This window comes from Rhamphochromis longiceps, linkage group LG5 (assembly GCF_057381845.1).
Source record: "Rhamphochromis longiceps isolate RC_006_pf linkage group LG5, R_longiceps_female_GT1.1, whole genome shotgun sequence".
Lineage (NCBI taxonomy): Eukaryota > Metazoa > Chordata > Actinopteri > Cichliformes > Cichlidae > Rhamphochromis > Rhamphochromis longiceps.
Genome location: NC_140561.1, coordinates 26052517 through 26072711, shown reverse-complemented (window position 1 = coordinate 26072711; position 20195 = coordinate 26052517). Strand labels below are relative to the sequence as shown.

Here is a 20195-nt window from a genome sequence, read left to right as displayed (position 1 = left end):
AGCAAAGCTTTCCTTGTCAGATTGATTTCGCTTGAATCGGATTTGTATTTCCTACGTTCCATTAGCTGCTTTGGCTTCAGGCAAGGAATGACCGAGTTTCAAGGTCAGAGCTTTGAGTGAGATCACGCTTGTGTGGCCGAGAACCCCCCTGAACCCATTTAGTCCTGGACGAGCAACAGAGAGGAACTGGGCACAATAGGAAGGGCAGAATGGGGTAGAACATGAGTTTTCCAAGCTGTGTTTTCTGGGTTTATACACTGATGTGCTTCCTGATAATGTGTCGATTGTGGATGGGAGGATATGGCCTCTCATCCGTAATCATTGTAGCGTTTGCATTGACACGATGCCAAGATTTTTCTCCATGCCTGGCCTATTTACGCCCCTTTTCCTCCAGCTTTGTTACTCAGCCCTGTTCTCAGGAACCTTCTCTAGGTGTCCTTAATGGTATGTTGGCAGTGTTGTCCATGGTGTATGCGCCATATGTGTGTGCCTGTGTTACTGCATACATATGTATGAATGAGAAATGGGAGTAAAGGCCTCCTATGTTGCTGTTGTTATTGTTGTTGTTGGTGTCGACGCCTCACTCATCCCCGTGAATGGACTGCTTGGTCTCAATAGAAGAGGGGCGTTCATGTGGGTTGGGTCCATCATTCATTTACTTCATTCATGTCCCCAGGGAGGCAGAGGGGGAGTGGCATACATTGGCATGGCATTAACGCTCAAAGCATCTCTGTCTGTCCTTTGCCTCCCTCTGCTCACACTCCCTCTGCCTCTCATCATTCTCGTCTCTCACTTTTTCTCCTCTTGGCACAAATGGCAAAACAGTCATTACTCAAAGCTTGGCTATGATCCTGGGCTTTCATGTTCTGTAGGATTTCATGTTAGATGGATTGATGCTCCTCTGGATCTTGTGCTTCACCACACTACAATGATGGAAGACCACAGACAGCCTTTCAGGAACCTTAGAAGAGGCAGCACCTCTTGGCACAAACACAGAGGCACAAACTATTTTCCATGGCTGACAGATTTAGTTTTAATGCGGTCAGTTCAGCTGAGAATCAGACAGAGGAAACAAAAAGTATGATCTCCAATCCAAATGACGCTTCGTTCAAGTGTTATCGTATTTAGAAAGCATGAGATGCTTCGAATTCATTCGCCTGTGGCTCTGATTACACGAGTGCCATTAGCAAACAGGATTGGTGCACAGTGTGAAATTTACCATTTCACTACCGTGGCGAGATTACACCGTCCTATTAAACCTTCTGTTCATGCGTATTCACAAATCATTGCAAGACATTATGAGCAAATTAGACCCTAAAAGCAACAGGATCCTTGTTTGCTTTTCAACATTTTTTGCATGGTTTGGTTTTTAACTGAATTATGTTTATTTTTGCAGTGAAAACTAAATGGTAAATAGATACTGGTGCTTATATAGTGCTTTTCTGCTCAATTTAAGCTCTCAAAATGATTTGTTACTACAAGCCTCATGCACACACATGTGCTTTTTTTCACTACCTTCAATTTTTTTAACCTAACATTCACAGACTTACTGAATCCAGAGTTGCCCATGATGAATCCACGTCTTGCCCACAGATACTTTGACATACAAGTTGAAGGATCTAACCACCGACCTTTTGATTAGTAGACGATCCCAAGTCACAACTGCCCCAAAACTACTGCTGTATGTGTAGTCAAGCTGATAGTCAAAATGTAGCACATGGGAGCAGCAGATCCCTGGGTTGAAAACTTGCTGTCTTGCTCTTTTCCTCAGCGCCTGTCCTTATGAAATAAAGACTCAAATACCCCACAAAATTACAATGCTTCAGTTCCACAGAGAAGCCCAGCATTTTTACAAACACACAGAGTTGTCCAACAGGAAGTTAAGCCTAGTGGGTATTGTGGACAGCAAAATGAAATTTCTGTGTAGTAGACAAGATATAAATAATACAGTATGGAGTGCATGAGAAGTGTAATTTTTCCCTTAGGATGATAGCTTCCTCATGCTCCAGTGCTTCAAGGATTTTAAGTGTTAAGATTGCCTAATATAACCTGAGTGAGTTATTTTTTTTATCTGAAAGTGATAATGTCTGTAAAGGTTATCTCAATGCTAAAGGTAATTGGAAAGGTCATTGGGGAAAAAGCACTAAGAATATTTCCTCAGTTATGAAAACACATAAATTGTTAAGATAAGAAACTAGCTGCGGGGATTATGTATTGCCTCGCCTACCAAATATGAGATAAACTGCGCAGCATACACTTATTGTATCGCAGTAGTCTCTTGACAGCCTATTTTCAGATTCAGTTTAAATATCTTTGTTGCAAAATATTTTTCTATTGCAGGACCCAGTTGCATGACAATCAAAAGACTATCCCTCAGCTCTTCCAGCTCTATCATGTGTGAGTGCTGCGGATGATTCACTAGTTCTTCAGATGATCATAACCAGACTGCTGGAAAAGCTACAAGAGAAAATATGGCAAGCTGCAAACAAACAAATCTCAGGCACAAAAAAAAAAGAAAGAAACTTGTCTGCCGTTCAGATCTGATGAATGAAAAAATGATAACGAAGACAGGAGATGGGAGTGCGAGTGGGTGAGAGGGGCCACTCATAAAGGAAAAAAGTCTCTCTCCATTCCTGATGTAGAATAGTCTGTGTTTGGGTTCCTTATCAGTGCAGAGCGGATGGCTAAGCACTGATTTATGACAAGGTATGACAGTGCAAGATAAGAGCATTTTTAGCCTCTATGTGTCTGTGCAATCATTGGCCTCTTTCAGCACCCCATGCAAGGAGGGATGGAGGGTGACTGTGACCAGCATTTCCCACTGTCACGCAAGGCGCCTCCTTCCAACTGATAAGCGCCCTACCTTCCTCTCATTCTGTGTTGCTCTTCGTGTTTCTCTATCTGTCGTCATCGTTCTCCTATCAAAACGTGCTTCCAGCTAATACTTTCTTTTGTTAAACATGATGGATGTAAAAGTGCAGACAGCAGTATGTATGCTGCGACATATGAGCCTAAACCCAAATAGCTACGAACCACTGAATTTTAAAGCACAATGTAATGTGCTGGTGGAGGCTTAACTGTGTCATGACTGCTTAACTGCTGAAAAGGTCATTTCAACATTTCTTATCTACCTCCACTGCATACTAAATCTCACAGAGCAGAACTGCCAACAATAACATACCAGAAAATTCTTCACCATTTTCTGATCCGTTGCATCCAGAGTTTTGTTCCACATGGTGTATGTAATTGATAAAGCTTGCAATTTGAACACAGGCCAATCTCACTTGCCCATTTCATGCCTGGAGTGCAGTAATTGCTGCACGGCATTGACACAAAGGTCTTATGTGACAGGCCTTGATGTGGGCTGTGTAGGGCAGACAAGTTATCTTGTATCTGTTTTTTCTATGATTTTATCCATCTGTTCTCCATTCCTCACTTTGAACTCTGCCAATTTTGATACCTCTGCCTCCTATATCTGCGAAAAATCTCACCATTCAGTATCACAGTTTCACTTGGGAAACTTCGAATGAATTTGAACCTAACCGTAGCTATTCACACATTGTTTGAGCTCTGTTCTTAAACAGACACCCCCTGAATGCTGACCCTCGTGGTCATGGGTGGGAAAAAAAGGCCACAAGGGTCACAAGGTAGGATGTCCCAGCTGTCTATCAAACATAAAAGCTGCCAAATTACCAAGCACTGGTGTTTAAAAATTTCAGAGTGTGTGCGCCAGTCCGCAAGAGAAGCAGAAAGGATCGTGAATTACACAGACAGACAGTAATCTATAGGTCTGTCAGCCTGTCACTCAGCCTGACCTTGGATAGCTTTACTTTAATTGCAGGGTGGTATGAGAGAGTGGGGCCCACCTTCAGCAGACAATTCACTTTATCCATTAAAGATATAATGGCTGCCAACGTGTTTCGTCTTGAAAGACATTTTCTGCTTTTAAAGCGCATGTTTAACCTGCTGGAATGTAAATGATCATTTTTAGCCTGTAATTATTTTCTGCAAGGCCCCTTCATTTTTAAATAATCCAGGTCTTCCACTTCAGAGCTTAATATTTCTGTAGTCACATGTGGAAGTTGATATTGCTTGTAAGAAAAAGGTAACACTAAAGCTCATGGCATTGAAATTCACTGTTTGTCTGTGAGAATATAGTTCCACCTGTAGTCCCTGCTGCAACCGTGATGTATTTTTGCACTTTAAAGTTAGGATTAGCTCTCCTGCCACTGTGTCATTTTGTTGTCTTTGCAGAGACCCTTTGTAAACCACAGATGCAAAACAAGCATGCATTAATAGATCTCAAAGATATCCCGAAACCGAGTTATTTCTAAAGCTTCTGTGGCTCTACGTTTCTTTCAGTTACCCCTCCCCCCTTTCTGCTCCTACTCTCCTCTCCCACATTCTTACTATAGCCTATGTCCATCATACAGGCGCTAAGAAAATATGAATACCCCTGACTGATGGTCATCATCTCCCACTTTGTTTTCCCCACTCATCTCCTCCTATTTATGCCAGATAGACTGACAGACAGCAAGTAGACAGTTAACATGGATGCTCTTTCACTCACAGCACCCAGTCAGCTAATTCTCACCAGTTGGCCTTCCCTACTTTCTTTTCTTCCCGCAGCTCTCACCAAACTTTCCCGCTGATCTCATTCAATGTCAGAATCAAACCCCCGTGTGCACGCATGTGTTTGTGTTGATGTGAGCCGGCATTGAATCTCTCTAATGCTTGCAAATGTACTAAAATCCAAAAAGGGTTAGTGTTTAAAGGGTGACGAACAAAAGATGATTGATGAAAAGAGGCAGTGGGATGCTAGACTCAGTGATAACTGCTGTTGTCTGCAGACAGAATATAAGTTTGTCTGAAGTGTCAGTCCTTGCATAAAAGCCACAAAACATAAAAGAATCACAGAAGTGAAGGCTGCTGGACTTGGTAGACACACAACACAGAATCAGACGCACAGAGATATAGTTGCTGCCTCAATTTGGTCTTTTTCTCAGGGGGATTTAGTTATAGGAGATATTTGGTGTAAGCAGCTTAAATCAAAGAAATGAAACGCTTTAAAACAACATCAGGCATTAGTGGGGCTCAACTACTCTCGCCTCGGCCATAAGAAGAAGCATAATATTGTTTCTGGGCTGCTCCTGAGTAAAAGAAGCTCGGGTATTACCTATAAAAACTGTTCAGGGAATATATGTGTATGTTTGAGTATATGTTCAACTTTCAAGAGAATCTTTGCAGGTTAATTAACTTTTTTTTAGCCAATTTTGTTGTTTCAGTACTTGTACTTGGAGGCAGAGTTTTGTTTTTGTTGTTTTTTTTCCTCTGAATGTAATTATCTTTATAGTCATCTTGTGGGATCAATGCCATTGATCTGCTGGTTGACCAGTGCACAGTCTGGCCTCTAATGGAGTGGATTACTGGAGGAATGTTATATTTGATTCGTCTGGGAAAGATCATCTCTTGAGGGAGTGTTTTGAAAAATCTTGACCTTCATGGAAGTTTCAGTCAATAATTGCTCGTAGTGGCAGCCCATAAATATTTATATTTATGGGAATATTTTTGTAATATATCTCAATGTAAACAAATGATCATTTATCAGTGTACTCCAATTCTAAACGAGACATGAATGTCAACAGCAGCTAATATCTGGTGAAATAACTATTAGAGAAAAATTCAGGAAGATCCCCAGATGTCACTGGTGCTCATCCTCTTGGGGATGTGTGGAAATTTCTAGAAAATTCAATGAATATTTCATCCAAAGTTGAGATATTTCATACTGATATTGACTGGCCAATAGAATACCATTGTCATACCCAATGCTATTCTGCTACTGTCAAATAAATGGTGTCAGTAGTCTGTCAAGAATGTGACAGTGCAACAGATGGTGCGGGAAACATTTACAATGATATTTCCTTTAATTGGACCCTTTAAGCTGGCTTCAAAAGGACACTAAGGTCTTATGAGCTACCATGCCTGCTTCTGCCATTGCACCAACGCGTAACTCCACAGTTTCTGAGAACAAAGCCTGTCAGACAGCTGAGGAGGTCCAAACTACAGCAGCCCATCGGACGACCACACCACACCGCTCAACAACCAGCCGCATGATTGTCGAGAATTATCTGGTTGTCTTTTGCCTGTCATGCAGCATTAGTGCACAAGGCTGAACTGGGGATGTGTGGTGACACGTACCTGGTCGGGGGTAACCCCGCTATTGTGTAGCTGTGACGTGGGGTCAAGTGGATGTATGCAGCAGCAGGGTATGTGGCATAATGTCAACTGAGCTGACTCAGATGGGCTTCTGGCACTTCCACATCAGTGGGTTGTAGAATGATCATTTCAGAGATTTTGGTGGCCTTGAAGCTTGGCCTGTCTGATCATTGGGGTGTAATGACAGTGTTATGTTAATATTACAAAGTTTTACTGATCATCTTATTTTACACAATCAAATATCATAGTTGGTGAGTAGCAATAAAAATACATTTTATGTTCTTTTTTTTGTTGTTTTTTAATAAAAATGTTAAAACTTGTTCAAAAGGCCTAATGTTATTAGACATGCCACTTGAGAACCCTCTTTATACATCTAATTTAAATGGGTGAAGAACAAGAGTGACAGCAGGAGCAAAATACATCTTCACTGAACACATTTCCCGAATTTCTCTACCTTTTCCACCTGCAGCATGCTGGGTGCCAAAGAAAAGAGAAAAAGATTCGGCAGAAAAAAGGCATTTGTTATCTCAGTGGGCTGGTATGCAGACAGAGGCTAGTGGATACTAGCAGGATCAGACAAGCCAAAGAATATGAGAGGTGTTTGAGGAAGCTTGTTGATAAATGAAAATGGCGTTAAGCAGGAATGATTTAATGTAAATAGGGGTGGTATAGCTGCTATAATATATTTACTAGAGCTGTATGCATATATCTTTAAAGAATTCCCACATTGTTCTGGGTGGTGGGCAAGGCTGATGGAAATGTTCAGTGTGAAGAAATTGTTGCTGGATAGAGTGGAGAGAGTGGACAGCTTCAAATACCTCGGAGTTCACATCACGCAGGACCTGTCATGGTCCTGTCACATCAACACCGTGGTGAAAAAGGCCCGACAGCGTCTCTACCACCTCAGACGCTTGAGAGACTTCCAACTGCCCTCCAAGGTGCTCAGGAACTTTTACTCGTGCACCATAGAGAGCATCCTGGCGGGAAACATCTTAACCTGGTTCGGGAACAGCACCATGCAGGACAGACGAGCTCTACAGAGGGTTGTGCGGTCAGCTGAGCGCACCATCCGCTCCGAGCTCCCTGACCTGCACTCAATCTACAGCAGGCGGTGCTGGACCAAGGCCAGGAAGATCGTGAAGGACCTCAGCCATCCCAACAACAGACTGTTCTCTCTGTTGAGGTCAGGAAAGCGATTCCGCTCCCTGAAGACCAACACAGAGAGGCTGAGGAGGAGCTTCTTCCCGCAGGCGATACGGTCTCTCAATCACACCACCACACAGTACTGACCCACACATATGGTTCTTACACACACACACTGGACATTCTGGACATTGTTTTTGCACAACACTGGTCACTATATTCTTCATTTCCAGTTAATACTTGTACAGCTGCTGTTATTGTGTATATATTTATTTATATTTAGATTTCTTCATACATTCTTATATAGTTCTATATTGTGTATTGTGTATTTTGTTGTACAGTTATTTTATTTTCAACTTTAATTTATATATTTTATCTTATTCTTCCCAGTTCAATTTACCCTTCATTCTAATTTGTGTTGTACAGTTATTTCATTTTTAACCTTAATTTATATTTTATTCCCACCTAGTTAAATTTACCCTTTTTAATTTTTCATATTTATTTCCTTTCTTATTCATAGCCTTTTCCTTTTTTTTTCTCTTTAGGTCACGAGCAGTTGTCCAAGCATTTCACTACATATCGTACTGTGTATGACTGTGTACGTGACAAATAAAATTTGAATTTGAATTTGAATTTGAATTTGGATGGCAACGTGATAAATGATCTTGAGATATTTGTTTACATGTCGCTCCTCTCTGGGAAATGATTTGGTTTCATTTTGTAAATTAAAGGAATAATTCAAAAGTAATTTTCTCAAAAATATGAATTTAAAAGTTCATTCGTTTTGATCCCAGCTGATATAAATTGTTACATTGTTTATTGGCTTATCTGGACATGAATTAAGAGTTTTTCCAATTGGACAATACTACAATGCTTGATTAATGCACAAAACCCTTTTTATCAGATTTGTAATGATATTTGTGGTGTCACAAAAGACCGTCAGTTCAGAACCTCAAATAAGCAGTGGTTTCCTGTGACCTCCAAATCTGTCTGACCACCTTCCTCTGTGGACGGTGTGGTTTTTAAACAATGCAACACTGTTTTCTCCATTCCCCCTGAGAGACAAGAGTCCCGATTTCTACAGCCGCTAGATATTTTTGTCACTTACATTAAACCTTTAGGAGGATTTGCTGAAAAAACTTGTGCCTGCACCTTCCCACATATGGCTGCCTGTGGAGTGAACTGGATTTCCAGAAGAGAAGAGGAATAAAGTTTCCAGTTTCTGTCCAAGATATTAAAGTTGGACTACATCATACCACGTGACCAGTTCATCTGATGAGGCTGACCACCACCCAAGGGATTGTTCACCAATACACTGTTTGTTTAAGCCATAGTTTCTTAGATGCAAAATAAATAAATAAAGGAAATGCTAAAATGAGTCTCCATAAACAAAAACGTAAACACAAACTTTACCTGGGCAATGAAGGAATACACTGATCTGTTGACCTTATGTTGCCACAACAGGTGTGATGTGTCCAAACCCGCAGGAGGGTCTTGCACTTTGACGCTGGTAGTGAATCTTTTGGTCCTTTGAGTTGTGAGTTAGGGCCTCCATGGATCATTCTTGTTCAGGTGCATCTCGTGGTCAATAAGATTGGGATCTAGGGAGCTTGGAGGCCTGTCTGCCATAAAGGAGTGTGTTTATTTTGCATCAGTGTTTACGTGGGTGGTACCTACCAAGAAGTAGACCCCACATGAATGCCAGGACCCAAAGGTTCCCATCAGAACATTGCATGCAAGATGATTAATGTTAATCACTTCTAAGCGCTTCACTTAGCCGTCAGTGTTTTTGTTGTTGTGGCTGATCTCTGTGTATTTGTGCTGTTTGTATATTGTTGATGAAGATCATACTTGCTCATTACTTTGTTGACTTTTAAGTCTCTCTTCCATCTCTTGTTTTTTAACTAACCTGGCAGCGGAGGTCCTAATCAGTGTTTGTGTGTAGCTGGGCAGACAATCAGGGTGTTTTCGTCCTCACTCCAACTCATGATTAGAATTGAAGAGCCTCTGTGTGCCTTTGTGAGCTTTGTTTTTGGCCCTGAAGCAGCTCTAGAGGAGTCTCAGCCTCTCTGCCTTGGCTGTACAGAGGAGCTTTCATAGAGTTTGACTCAGAGTTTCTATGGCTCTCTCCTGCCTGCTTTGATAAATGGAAGTTCTTAGGTTTGCTGTCAGCCTCCTCTACCCTCGGGACTCCTCCTTCCATTCTCACTCCTCTACCGTAACATTTGCTGTTGTGGGTGAAAAATCACCATAGGGAATAGAGTAGATTCTCAGTGCTTGACTGAGAGTGGAACACCCGGAGAAGGTAGAGGTGGCAGTTGTCCCCAGTAGACCCTGAGTCAACACTTGCTGCTAATGGTCTCTCTAAATTTACCTTCTAATTACCCTCCTCTTATTGCCCCCAGCTAACAGCATACTGGCAATAGCCTTGCAACACAAGGAAGCCAAAAGACATGATGGAAATTACACTTTGTTCAGTTCTGGCTAAAGTCAGCAGGAAGGGAACTGATCCACTGACAACTTGGCTTGAGAAAGATGCAAATTTTCCTAATCAAATCAAGAATCAGGAAAAAACTATAAATAGGAATCAGAAGATTCCTTTGAGAGATCTTTATACATCTGGCTCTGTGTTAGTGCAGCTGACAAAGAGGGAGAGTATTTATTCTAAGTGCCAGGCCAAAGGTCAGCCGGGGAGAGGAGGATTTTTCACTCATTCACACCCGCTCTGTCTCATTATTCAGCCCTCTCCATAATCCTTCTAAACTAGGTTGTCACCACTGACCACTGCCGCCATCCTGACCAGCCCGCTGCAAGCGATGGCACAGCTACAACAACAAACAGCTTTATCACAGCATAAACACCATCCCAGCCATACGTGTACACAAACATTCGTGCATACAGCAGCCAGCCACAAGAGCGCACAATGCTATGGCATAAAACCGAAACCAAAGTAAGGAACAACCAGTTATTTTCTTTAAAATCTAGAGATTAGCGTTATAGAGGAAGAGAGTCAACAAAATTGTGCCCTCCCCCATTCAGACTTTTCAATATCCCACCTCTCACCGGTCCCATCCTCTTTAAGCACCCCACCCAAACATCATCATGACCACCCAGCTCTGCTGAACGTAAGGAGGCCACTGTGAGCTTTCACCACAGACCCCTCATGTCCTTTAACCTTTCACCCTCAACTCTGCTGAGGACAGCTGTCTGTGGCACTGTGTACAGAGAGAAAAGCCAGCGTTCTGGACCGGGAACCGCCTCAAGCGTTTGTATTGGTTATTTAAATATGTTTCAATCAAAACTCTTACACTGTGTTTTAAAAAAGCCTGAAGTTATTTTTGCTTTTCTTTAAAAAAGAAAATCAACAGTAATAACTGATTGATGTTTGCTGTTCTGTCTGAGGGTTCAAAAGCCATAAGGCAAGTCAATCCTCTTCAGTCTCTGGATGTAGTTGCTCTTGTTTCTGATCACGTCATATAGATACCATATAATGCAACTTTAACAAAGGTCAGGTTTGTGGACCAGATACAGAGAAACTGCATGACCTTTGCTGTCAGCTGAACCAGGGATCTTCTTCTCCCATGTGCTTTAATTAACCTTTTCTGTCATCTGTAACAGCAGAAATAGATTTGTTATAATCTCTCATTTCCACTCAGGAAGTGAACTTAAATCAATCTTTCCCTGCCTTCGATTTGTGCAGTGGGAGACAGGTGTCTCTGATTTGATGTGAGGATCAGAGAGCTCTACCTCTTTCTCTGTGAGCACACACACACACACACACACACACACACACACACTCGCGCGCGCACACACACACACTAATACCGTGTATCAGTAGCAGACAAGCATGAAGAGCATCTGAGTGACAGCATCCGGAAGCTCTAAGATAAGATGTAATCTGGTGCCAATTATTTCTCCTTGACAGGCGCAGGTAAGCAGCAATCAGCTCCAGTGACATGTGTTGTGAGTCAATAGACCTTACCCCAAAGGGTGGTGAGAGGCTGATTATGAGGTTCTGAACTGAGGCAAACACGAAAGACAAACACCAAGTCGGGTTGAGCTGATAAGCATTCCCACCGCTGTTCAGATGCTCTTTTATCCCCAATGACCTCTCCATTCTGTGCAAACACACAAAGATACACTGGCCCCAGACATTCAGTATTCACTTGAGAGATGCACTGAATGAAAGAAAGTCCTAGACTGCATGCGTCTTCAAGCAGATTAAAGTCTTCGAACCTAAATGGCAAGTGTGTCAGTGTTTTCCGAAGTAACTCTGCTAATCCACAGCTCATTTTTATTTATTTTAGAACTAGATATTTTCTTTAAAGGTAAGCTTGCTCAAAAAACAATGACACTTCTTTTATCATATCTGTATGTCACACGGGCAGCAGATGAGTTTAGCTAGTGAAACGGCCTGAATTCCAGTATGTTTGTTATGTGGCTATAAGCGCACAAATAAACATGCTGTCGTTGTTTGTTTAATTTGTGCTCAAACAGCAACACAGAATTTTTTTTGTTTTACTTTAAGTTGTTTGCTGTAATTTGATGTTGAGTATGTACAGTGTATTCCTCCTTTTAAAACCACTTTTTGTTTATACGGCGATAAGGTAAAGTGAGTATATGTGGACATTTAGTGGTTCATCGTGTTGTCAGCTTGTCCTAAATGTGGTATCTCTTGGATGCCTTGTGGGAATTTCCTCAGATTTAGCATAAACATCCACTTGGACTCAAAGATGAAGAAATCAGAATTTGGTGGTCAAAGGTCGGTATGACTTCATAGTATGTGTTTGGCTTGTGCTAAATTTACACAAATCTAAAAAGATTAATAAAAGAAAGAAATGATGGCTTGTTGCATCCGATGTTCAAAGGTCATGTCTTAACAAAATTCTAACTGGCTAGTTGGGATGTGCAACCACACCACACTAATTCTAGTGGAACATTTGACAGTCACAGACAAGCTAGTTTCCTTGCTTGCAGTCATTATGCTTAATTACTATCACCATACTTAACAAATGCTTACCAATGAAGTTGATCATCCTATTGGGACTCTAAACAGGTAAAAGTGAAAGAGTATTTTCAGTAATCTTGCACAACTTGGATTGTCGATATGGTTACAGAAAAGCAAGTTCAGCTGTTCATAGGGTATTAATTACAGTGCTAGTCAAGGGAGTTTTACAGACAGTCTTATATATAAAGTTACTTTTAGGGACACATCCTTGCATGCTTGGCTGCAGACAAGCTGCAACAAGGTAGAACCACACCTTTACTTTGGAGAATGTGAACATAAGTAAATTTGGAAATTTAGACCACATGCCATGAATGCCTGGGCAGGTATGCGGGATTTTCTGTTGCCTGCTCCCTCGTACTAAGTGCAGATTGATTGTGAGGAAGGGGCTTAAGCTGAAAGAGGCATTAAAGAAGCAGTAGTGGTGTCTGTGTGGTACGTGTTTTATTATCTATTTATAGATACAAAACAGGGGTCATTTATGTCCTTTTGAGGACCCTGACTAGGGTTGATCCAGGAACAACACACCATGGTACAAATACTGGCCTATAAAAATATAAAGTATATAAAAGCCTATATACCTTAGCTTCAAAGCAGAGCAGAGGGATCACATAGGTGACTAACTAAAGGATCAGTTGACTAGTCTGTGTTATTCACATTTCTGCAGAGTCGATTGAGTTTTGTTCAACAAACTGAAGGCAATTAGAGAAAGGTCATAGAGAAAGAAAAAGACAATGTTCTGCCTGCCTGACTGTCTGGTAATTATTACAAAGACCTTGCTGGGAAGCTGGGTGATATACACGAGGTTCTGTGGTCTTTAAAAAAAAATGCAGGACCTGGTGCACTATCATTGCACTTGTGCCCTATCATTGCTGAATGTACCAGCTGGTGGTAAATTCAGCCATTTAATTCCATGTTAAATGCCTGTTTTTGGTTGTTTTTTGGAGCGTTTTTCTTTGCTTCAAACAACCATTTAGTCTGAGCTCCTTAACACACAGGAATGCTTTTTGAGAAGATGAATTTGTGCTGACAATAGAGTGTATGTGTGGTTCGAGGTGGACTGTTACCATACTTCACCACTAATCTCACCACACCTCAGGCATTATTTCAAGGTAAATGTGTTTTAGCGTGTCTCACCTTGCAGGGATGTAATGTTTCTTCTTTGTGAAAGCTTGCCACGTCATTTGCACCGACTAAAATGTCAGGATGAGAGGAGCCAGTATACTTTAGAAATCTCACGTCGTATTTTGAGTTGAGCTGAGTTCATTCACAAGCTCAAAAGAGAGAAACAAAATAAACACGACGACGTTAAACTGATCTACTGAACTTGCCATTTTCTATAAATCACAAAAGGTGATCACGTATTGCTTTGAACATAATTCTCAAATTTTCAAGTCAAACAGATCATGAAGTTTTACTAACGGAGTTCAGATGGTGCGGTATCTTGAACCCACTTTGTGTGCTGTCCTAATTGTTGTTAAGAGTTTTTAATTGATGTCATATACTTTACCCCATTGCTCAGCACAATAACTGAGATATGCCAGAATTTAAAAAAGAGAATACTGTCATTTAAGAGTGTTTTAGGCCTGCGAGTTTTAACTTTGTGCAATATAGATATCTTATATCTGATTTCCAAGAGTTTATAATAATAATAATACATTTTATTTAAGGGCGCCTTTCTAAAGCACAAGGTCACCTTACAAAGAGAAAAAGACATCAATGAAGCAGTAGATTAAAATAGATTCTAATAAATTAAAATACAGAAACCAGCAAAATACAACCACAAACAACAAATTAAAAAACAGAACAAAAACATTATTTGACAGCAAGTAAAATCTGTATTAATTTAGTTAATTTTTACAAAAGAAGTGATTTCATCCACCATTTCAATCTTTGTTCTATTTTAGCTGAAGGAGCTGTAGTCCTCATGTAGACAAACATCCACAGCACATGGAATGAGTCCGAAGTGCTGTAGATGTTAGGATGCTGGTGATGTGTAAGTGACATGTAATCTTGGACAGGTACCTCAGTTAATATCTGTTAAATCATGGTTCCCATATTAATACATGTTGAGTTTTCCCAGTGCAGCTTTTTTAGTATACAATTGACTGGTCATTTTCCCCACATCGGGATTAATTAGGTCACTTCTGACAGGATGAAATTTGATTTGGTTTGGGGTGAAGCACATCGATCCAGTGATCCTGGATGGAAGATTCACAAGAGAGAAAGATGACAGGCTGTCAGATACTTGAAGCTGGTTGCTATTAACAGGTGATATGTTTAGGCGAACGTTTACTTGTAATGTAGTAGGTTGTCTGTCTGTCTGCCCGTCTAGTCTGGTTTGCAGTGACCTAACTGTCTGATTTATGGCAGCCGGTCCTCTCCCTTTCTGATGCCCGTGCATGTAGATCTGAGTGCAGAGGTGATAAATGTGGGGTCACGGCTGAAGTTCCAGTATCGTTTGACTGCTGGGCTTGCCACAGCAGATAACAGGCTGTGTTTAGTTGACTAGCAAACGAAGATGGAAGATGTTTATAGAACAAGTCTGGTGCTCGACTGTCTTAGGATACTATCTATGTGTTTGTGAGTGCGACTTTTGCATGAATACAGTAATCCTGGATTACACATGGCAGTCTTTCCTGGAAACCCTCAAATACACTGAAAAAATCAAACCTCAGAAAATATTCATCTTATTTCTGATTTAATGCTTTTTCAGGATTCGGGGAACAGAATAGACTTAAAAATAAAACCCCTGACGTGTACTTTCACCACAGCATGGCAAAATCGCATATCGGGGTTACTATTAAACTGTTTAATGTGTTTGGAGGCATCTTATGAGAATTACATGGGTGACAGGCACGTCTGTTTCTGTTTACTACCCGCGCACCATGATGCTGCACCGTGACTGCAGCATTTCACAGTTTCTGAAGGAGCTCAGCAAACCAACAGCGAAGAAGCTCTCTAGGAGAGGATTCATGTCAGTATTTCCACATGTCCCGTGCAGGTGGAGAACTTCATGCTGTCTTTTATTTCCCTAAGTAAGACTTTCTTCCTCGGTCGGGTTAAGGAAAGTCGTTATAGCTGCCATATGGAGTCTTTTTCATCTCCAGTGACTCTTAGATTTGGCTACACAGAGCATAAGAGCATTTGTACGGTCCCATTAAAGTGGAACCTGAACAGGCCTTCCATGGGATCCTTGGGCTTTCTCTACAAACAGAACAATCTCAGCTTTCACAAAGCAAATTCTGAAAGACAAGAGAAACAGATACACTTATCAGAGCTGCTCCAAAGATAATAAGAGGATCGGGGGAGGAATCTGCTTTTTGTACAGCAGCACTGAAAGTCACATTTTCACACCACTGAGCCTCCCCGTGCAGTATGTGAGCCATCAGTTTAATTTCAAAATAGATTTAACAGCGATATGGAGGAAAGTATGCTGCGGTGTTTTGCTTCCCAGGGAGCACATCGGTTCATTCGTGGCTAATTCACCAGGGGAGATTGTTACAAAGTCTATCATCCCCTTCACAGCTTGTTACAACTGAGGTTCAGACTCCACGGCCCTGAATGTTATCAACCATGTGGCCTGTTGTAATAAACAGCGTGGTATTTGACTTCTTACTGTTCCCATAACTTGTGACTGATCTTTTGCGTCTCTCTTGCCATTCATTTAGGATTCCCGTGAGTTATTTTTTGTCTGCTTGCTTTAGTCAAGCCCGCCGTACCCATATTTAGTCTGACCATAACCCCATTATGGCAGGATGTAATTGAGGGGTAAAAACATAATCTGTAAATTAATCTTGGATAGTTTGATGGTAGGCTTGGCATCATTAGTATGTTGCCATGTCTTTAACAATAGAATACTTTGTGTGTTTGTGCGTATGTGTTCCAGAAAAAGGCAGCCGACACACAATTCCTGAGACTATGTCTGTGGTTTGGGTTTTCTAGTTTTATTGTGTGTTTTTCTACTACAGTAATTGCAGGTTCAGTATGAACAAAAACATTTATTTTTGCACTTTTTTTGCCCCTTTATAGAGCTGAAGTCTACCGGCACTGCTCACCACTTCTCCTTTTTGCTGAATTCAACCGACTATCGGATCCTTCGCATGGACGAGGACCATGACCGCATGTATGTGGGCAGCAAAGATTATATACTCTCTCTGGATCTACATGACATCAACAAGGAGCCTCTCATAGTAAGAAAGTTTCTACCTAAACACTGAACTGCCCAAGCTCGGCATGGGTTTACAGCTAACCAGCTTGTGTATTTTTCACTGTCAGATCCACTGGCCTGTTGCCCCCCAAAGGAAGACTGAATGTGTTTTGTCAGGGAAAGACATCAATGTAAGTATTTAAAAGAAAAAGCAATTCTGACGAATGAAAAATCCCAAACATTTTCTAGTTTCATTTATAAAAACTTACTATTGTTAATTGATTTTCATCTAAATACTGAATTTTTGGTTGTTGCAAGTTTTCAAATCAAATCATCAGTGCTGAAGGCAGACTAGCATCATACAAGTGATAGCTTCTGGAGACACCGTGCTACAATTATCCTTATAATGCATTTAATGTGGTTATTCAGTAGCACTCAGACTTCAGCTGGACTTCAAACTGAAATTTAAAAATTCAGATTCTACACTCTGTTTATAAAGATGGCTATATGGGTATCACACTATCACAAGTAAATAAACACTTTGTTTCCAGGGTTACCCCTGTTCAAATTTAACAGTGTGTTTTAATCCTGTCTTTTTTTGGTGATGCTCCCAATTTTAATGTTGGACTGGGGTTAACAGAGGACATTTTCAAGCTCCTCCAAATGTGTGACTGGTTATGAAGCTCTTATTTACTGCCTCTGAATCCCTGATAGCTAATTGCACACAGATGCCACCAATTTAGCTGAAGCAGGAACTTGAACCTTGCAAAAAAAAAAATGCACCAGTCTAGAAATGCCAAATTATTATCATTATTTTCCTTTCTTTCCACACCGTAATCATTTTACCTTTTGTTGTTCAGACAAGCTTCCAAAATGAATCGGTCACTGGAAGCCTCAGACCCATATGAAGTCTTAAAAGGGTTCAGAGACATTCAGACATCTCCTTGCACCTCCTGTGCAGCCCCCACAAAGAAGGGATGGAAACTCATCATTGAAATTCATTTAAAAACCAGATTCCTCTCCTTTGATTTCGTTCACACGTTGATCCCCCTCCTACCCTCAAACACACACATATGCACTTGTTTTATCCATGCTAGGGGTGAGAGACGGCATAGTCAGGGTGCACCAACAGTTTGATGAGGCTGTGGATAATAATCCTTCTCTTCCTGCTGGTATAAAGCTCAGGCAGCTGTTTATCCTACTAGAATGTTCATTTATGCACGTCTGGTGACCCACGCCTCCAAGCGCCTCTGGCTACATTGGCCTATGTATGTTCATATGCGCCTGTATCAGCTTCTGTGTATGTGTGTGAGGGGATGGGTTTGAAATTTCATCAACAGAATAAGAGAATAAGAGATAAGACCGGCTACTGCAAGACATCGCAGCAGTCTTGGCCGCTCTTTAGTGAATGACAAATGATGACAATTCAGAAGCAATTCAGAGGGGATGTTGGTTCAGGCAGGAGGTCAAAGGCAATCAGCCCCACTGTGCTCTCTGTGGGGGAGCACAACTGTGCACTGAATGATACACACAGGCCCGCATGCGTAAACACACGCACAAAAACACATCCTCTGAAACCTCTGACTTGTGCATCTGTCATGCTGTTAAAATCTGCCAAAATGGCTCATCCCCCATCCTGCATACAATCTTTTTTATCTACTTGGTTCATCCTTTCTTTTTCACCAGCTGTCACTAGCAGAAAACATGACAGACAAATCTGAACAGAGCTTATCGGCTTGAACATTTCTGTAGTTGGAATTTTGATTTGGTGGATTGTGACCAGGAAGGCAGACAGCTGGTCAGGCAAACAGATTGGAAAAAACCTAGAAAGCACAGAGCTGTGCTCACTGAGAGCACCTCTTTGTCTTTAGTCCAAAAAAGGAAAACATTGGCATTGCTTGAATTTCGCTACTAAGAAATTAAAATTCTAAATTCAGGCCAATCAGTGTTGAGCTTTTCACATTTTTGGCTTTATGGTTTGTCTAAAAAGAAAGAAAAAAAAGAAAAGTTAATTGGATTTCAAAACCTTTTCATTTCTTCCCATTTTTTCATTCAAGCACTCTTATTTGCTCTAACCAAAATCTTTCCCATTTGTCAAATTTGACAGAACACTGAATTGGGTTTAACCTCAATCCCTGAAGCAACCACACTTAACATCGCAGAGGCGCTGCTTTCCTTGGTTTCAGCCACACACTTAAATGGTGTTTGGAAACATTTTCCCTGTGAGAGTGTGGTCCGATTGGAAGCCAGAGCCAGCCTGACACAGAGAGTGGAACAGCGCTGCCAAACAAAAGCCAGCCAGCAGAGGAAGTGATAGATGTGATGTTTTTAAGGCAGACAGAGGAGTTATTAACCATCAGTAGGGCACTGTATATTAAGCATCTCCCTTTATCTACTGCATTTTCATTATCTTGTGCTGTCTGTGTTTTGTTTTGCTGTCTCTCAGGGGGAATGTGGTAACTTCATCCGTCTGATTGAGCCCTGGAACCGGACCCACCTGTATGTGTGTGGGACAGGCGCCTACAACCCCATCTGCACCTATGTCGACCGAGGACGCAGGTCACAGGTAACCAAAGACACAGCCAGGCATCCATGGAGACATTTTGACCTCTACTCTCTACTTCCTAAAGAACCATATCAGTCGATCAGTCTCAGGTCAGAGACGCTCCTCCTGCTCTCGCGCTTTAGTTTCATGGGCTTTGCTTCTCTTCCATAATTTTCTGCGTATTAGTTTTCATCGATTTGCACTCTTTCACGGTCTGGAGGACTCAAAGAAAAAAGCTTGGTTAGACCTCTCCAGATCACCATTAACATTACAAAGTTGAAGTTGGTAAGGCAACAAATAAGAGCAGCTAAGTGCTGCTGCTTAGGGGCCATTGAGGCTATAAGCTTCTCTTACCATTGTGAATATCACGATGACACTATATCTATAGAAAATACCTCTGCTTGTGGTCCTCCATCCCCACCCTCACCTGTTTATACACTGTGGCCCTGTGGCCTGTCTTGCTGTCTTGCTGAAAACCTCTGAAAAGCAATCATTACTGATGGAGCCTCTCATCCATCATCAGCCTTGTAGCTCACCCCTCCCTCTGTCCCTTCCTCCATCCCTCCCTCACTCGATGGCCACGCAGAGCTTCGGCAGCTGCCTACCCAGTTATAGTCGACACACTTGCATTCACCGCTCTGCCTGTTTAGTCTCACTGTTCAAATGGAGGGTTCAGATTTCAATGTAAAGGTCAGTCTGTCTCTTGTCATTCAGTTTCTCCCCTAAGGCCCAAACGCTATGTTACTTCACACTGTAAAGATTTTTCTCAGTAACAGTAGATGTAAACAAAAACCAGTTGTTCAGAAATTCGTCCCCGTCTTATACAAAGGGCTTCACACATTTTTTAATCCCCAGTTCATGCCCAAACTTTGTCCCGTAACTGCAAACGTTTTCCTTTAACTGCATCAGCTTTTATGCCTTTTCGAGGCGGCTTCACAGCTTTCTCTGCAGGCTGATGAGCTCCACATCAAAAAGTGTAAAAAACGTGAACATTTAGTTTGGTTGCTAATAACAGTTACACTGTGAACATGCGTACACGTATTTTCTCATATGTTGATGTAATTATATTCAGTGTATATGTTGTTTGCGATTTAATGTGTTCTGTATAACCTGCATGCTTTACAGCTGCGTTTGCA

The 20195-nt window shown here is 41.4% G+C and overlaps 1 protein-coding gene across 1 annotated transcript in view; it reads left to right on the top strand.

The window, feature by feature from the left end:
• The window catches only part of sema3fa (sema domain, immunoglobulin domain (Ig), short basic domain, secreted, (semaphorin) 3Fa), a 46048-nt gene that overhangs the window by 11630 nt on the left and 14223 nt on the right, over positions 1 to 20195 (top strand). Inside the window, exons 3-5 of the mRNA XM_085406931.1 lie at positions 16397 to 16557; positions 16643 to 16705; positions 18961 to 19080. Of these exons, the coding sequence (XP_085263057.1) occupies positions 16397 to 16557; positions 16643 to 16705; positions 18961 to 19080 (344 nt within the window). The remainder of the gene's footprint in view (positions 1 to 16396; positions 16558 to 16642; positions 16706 to 18960; positions 19081 to 20195) is intronic.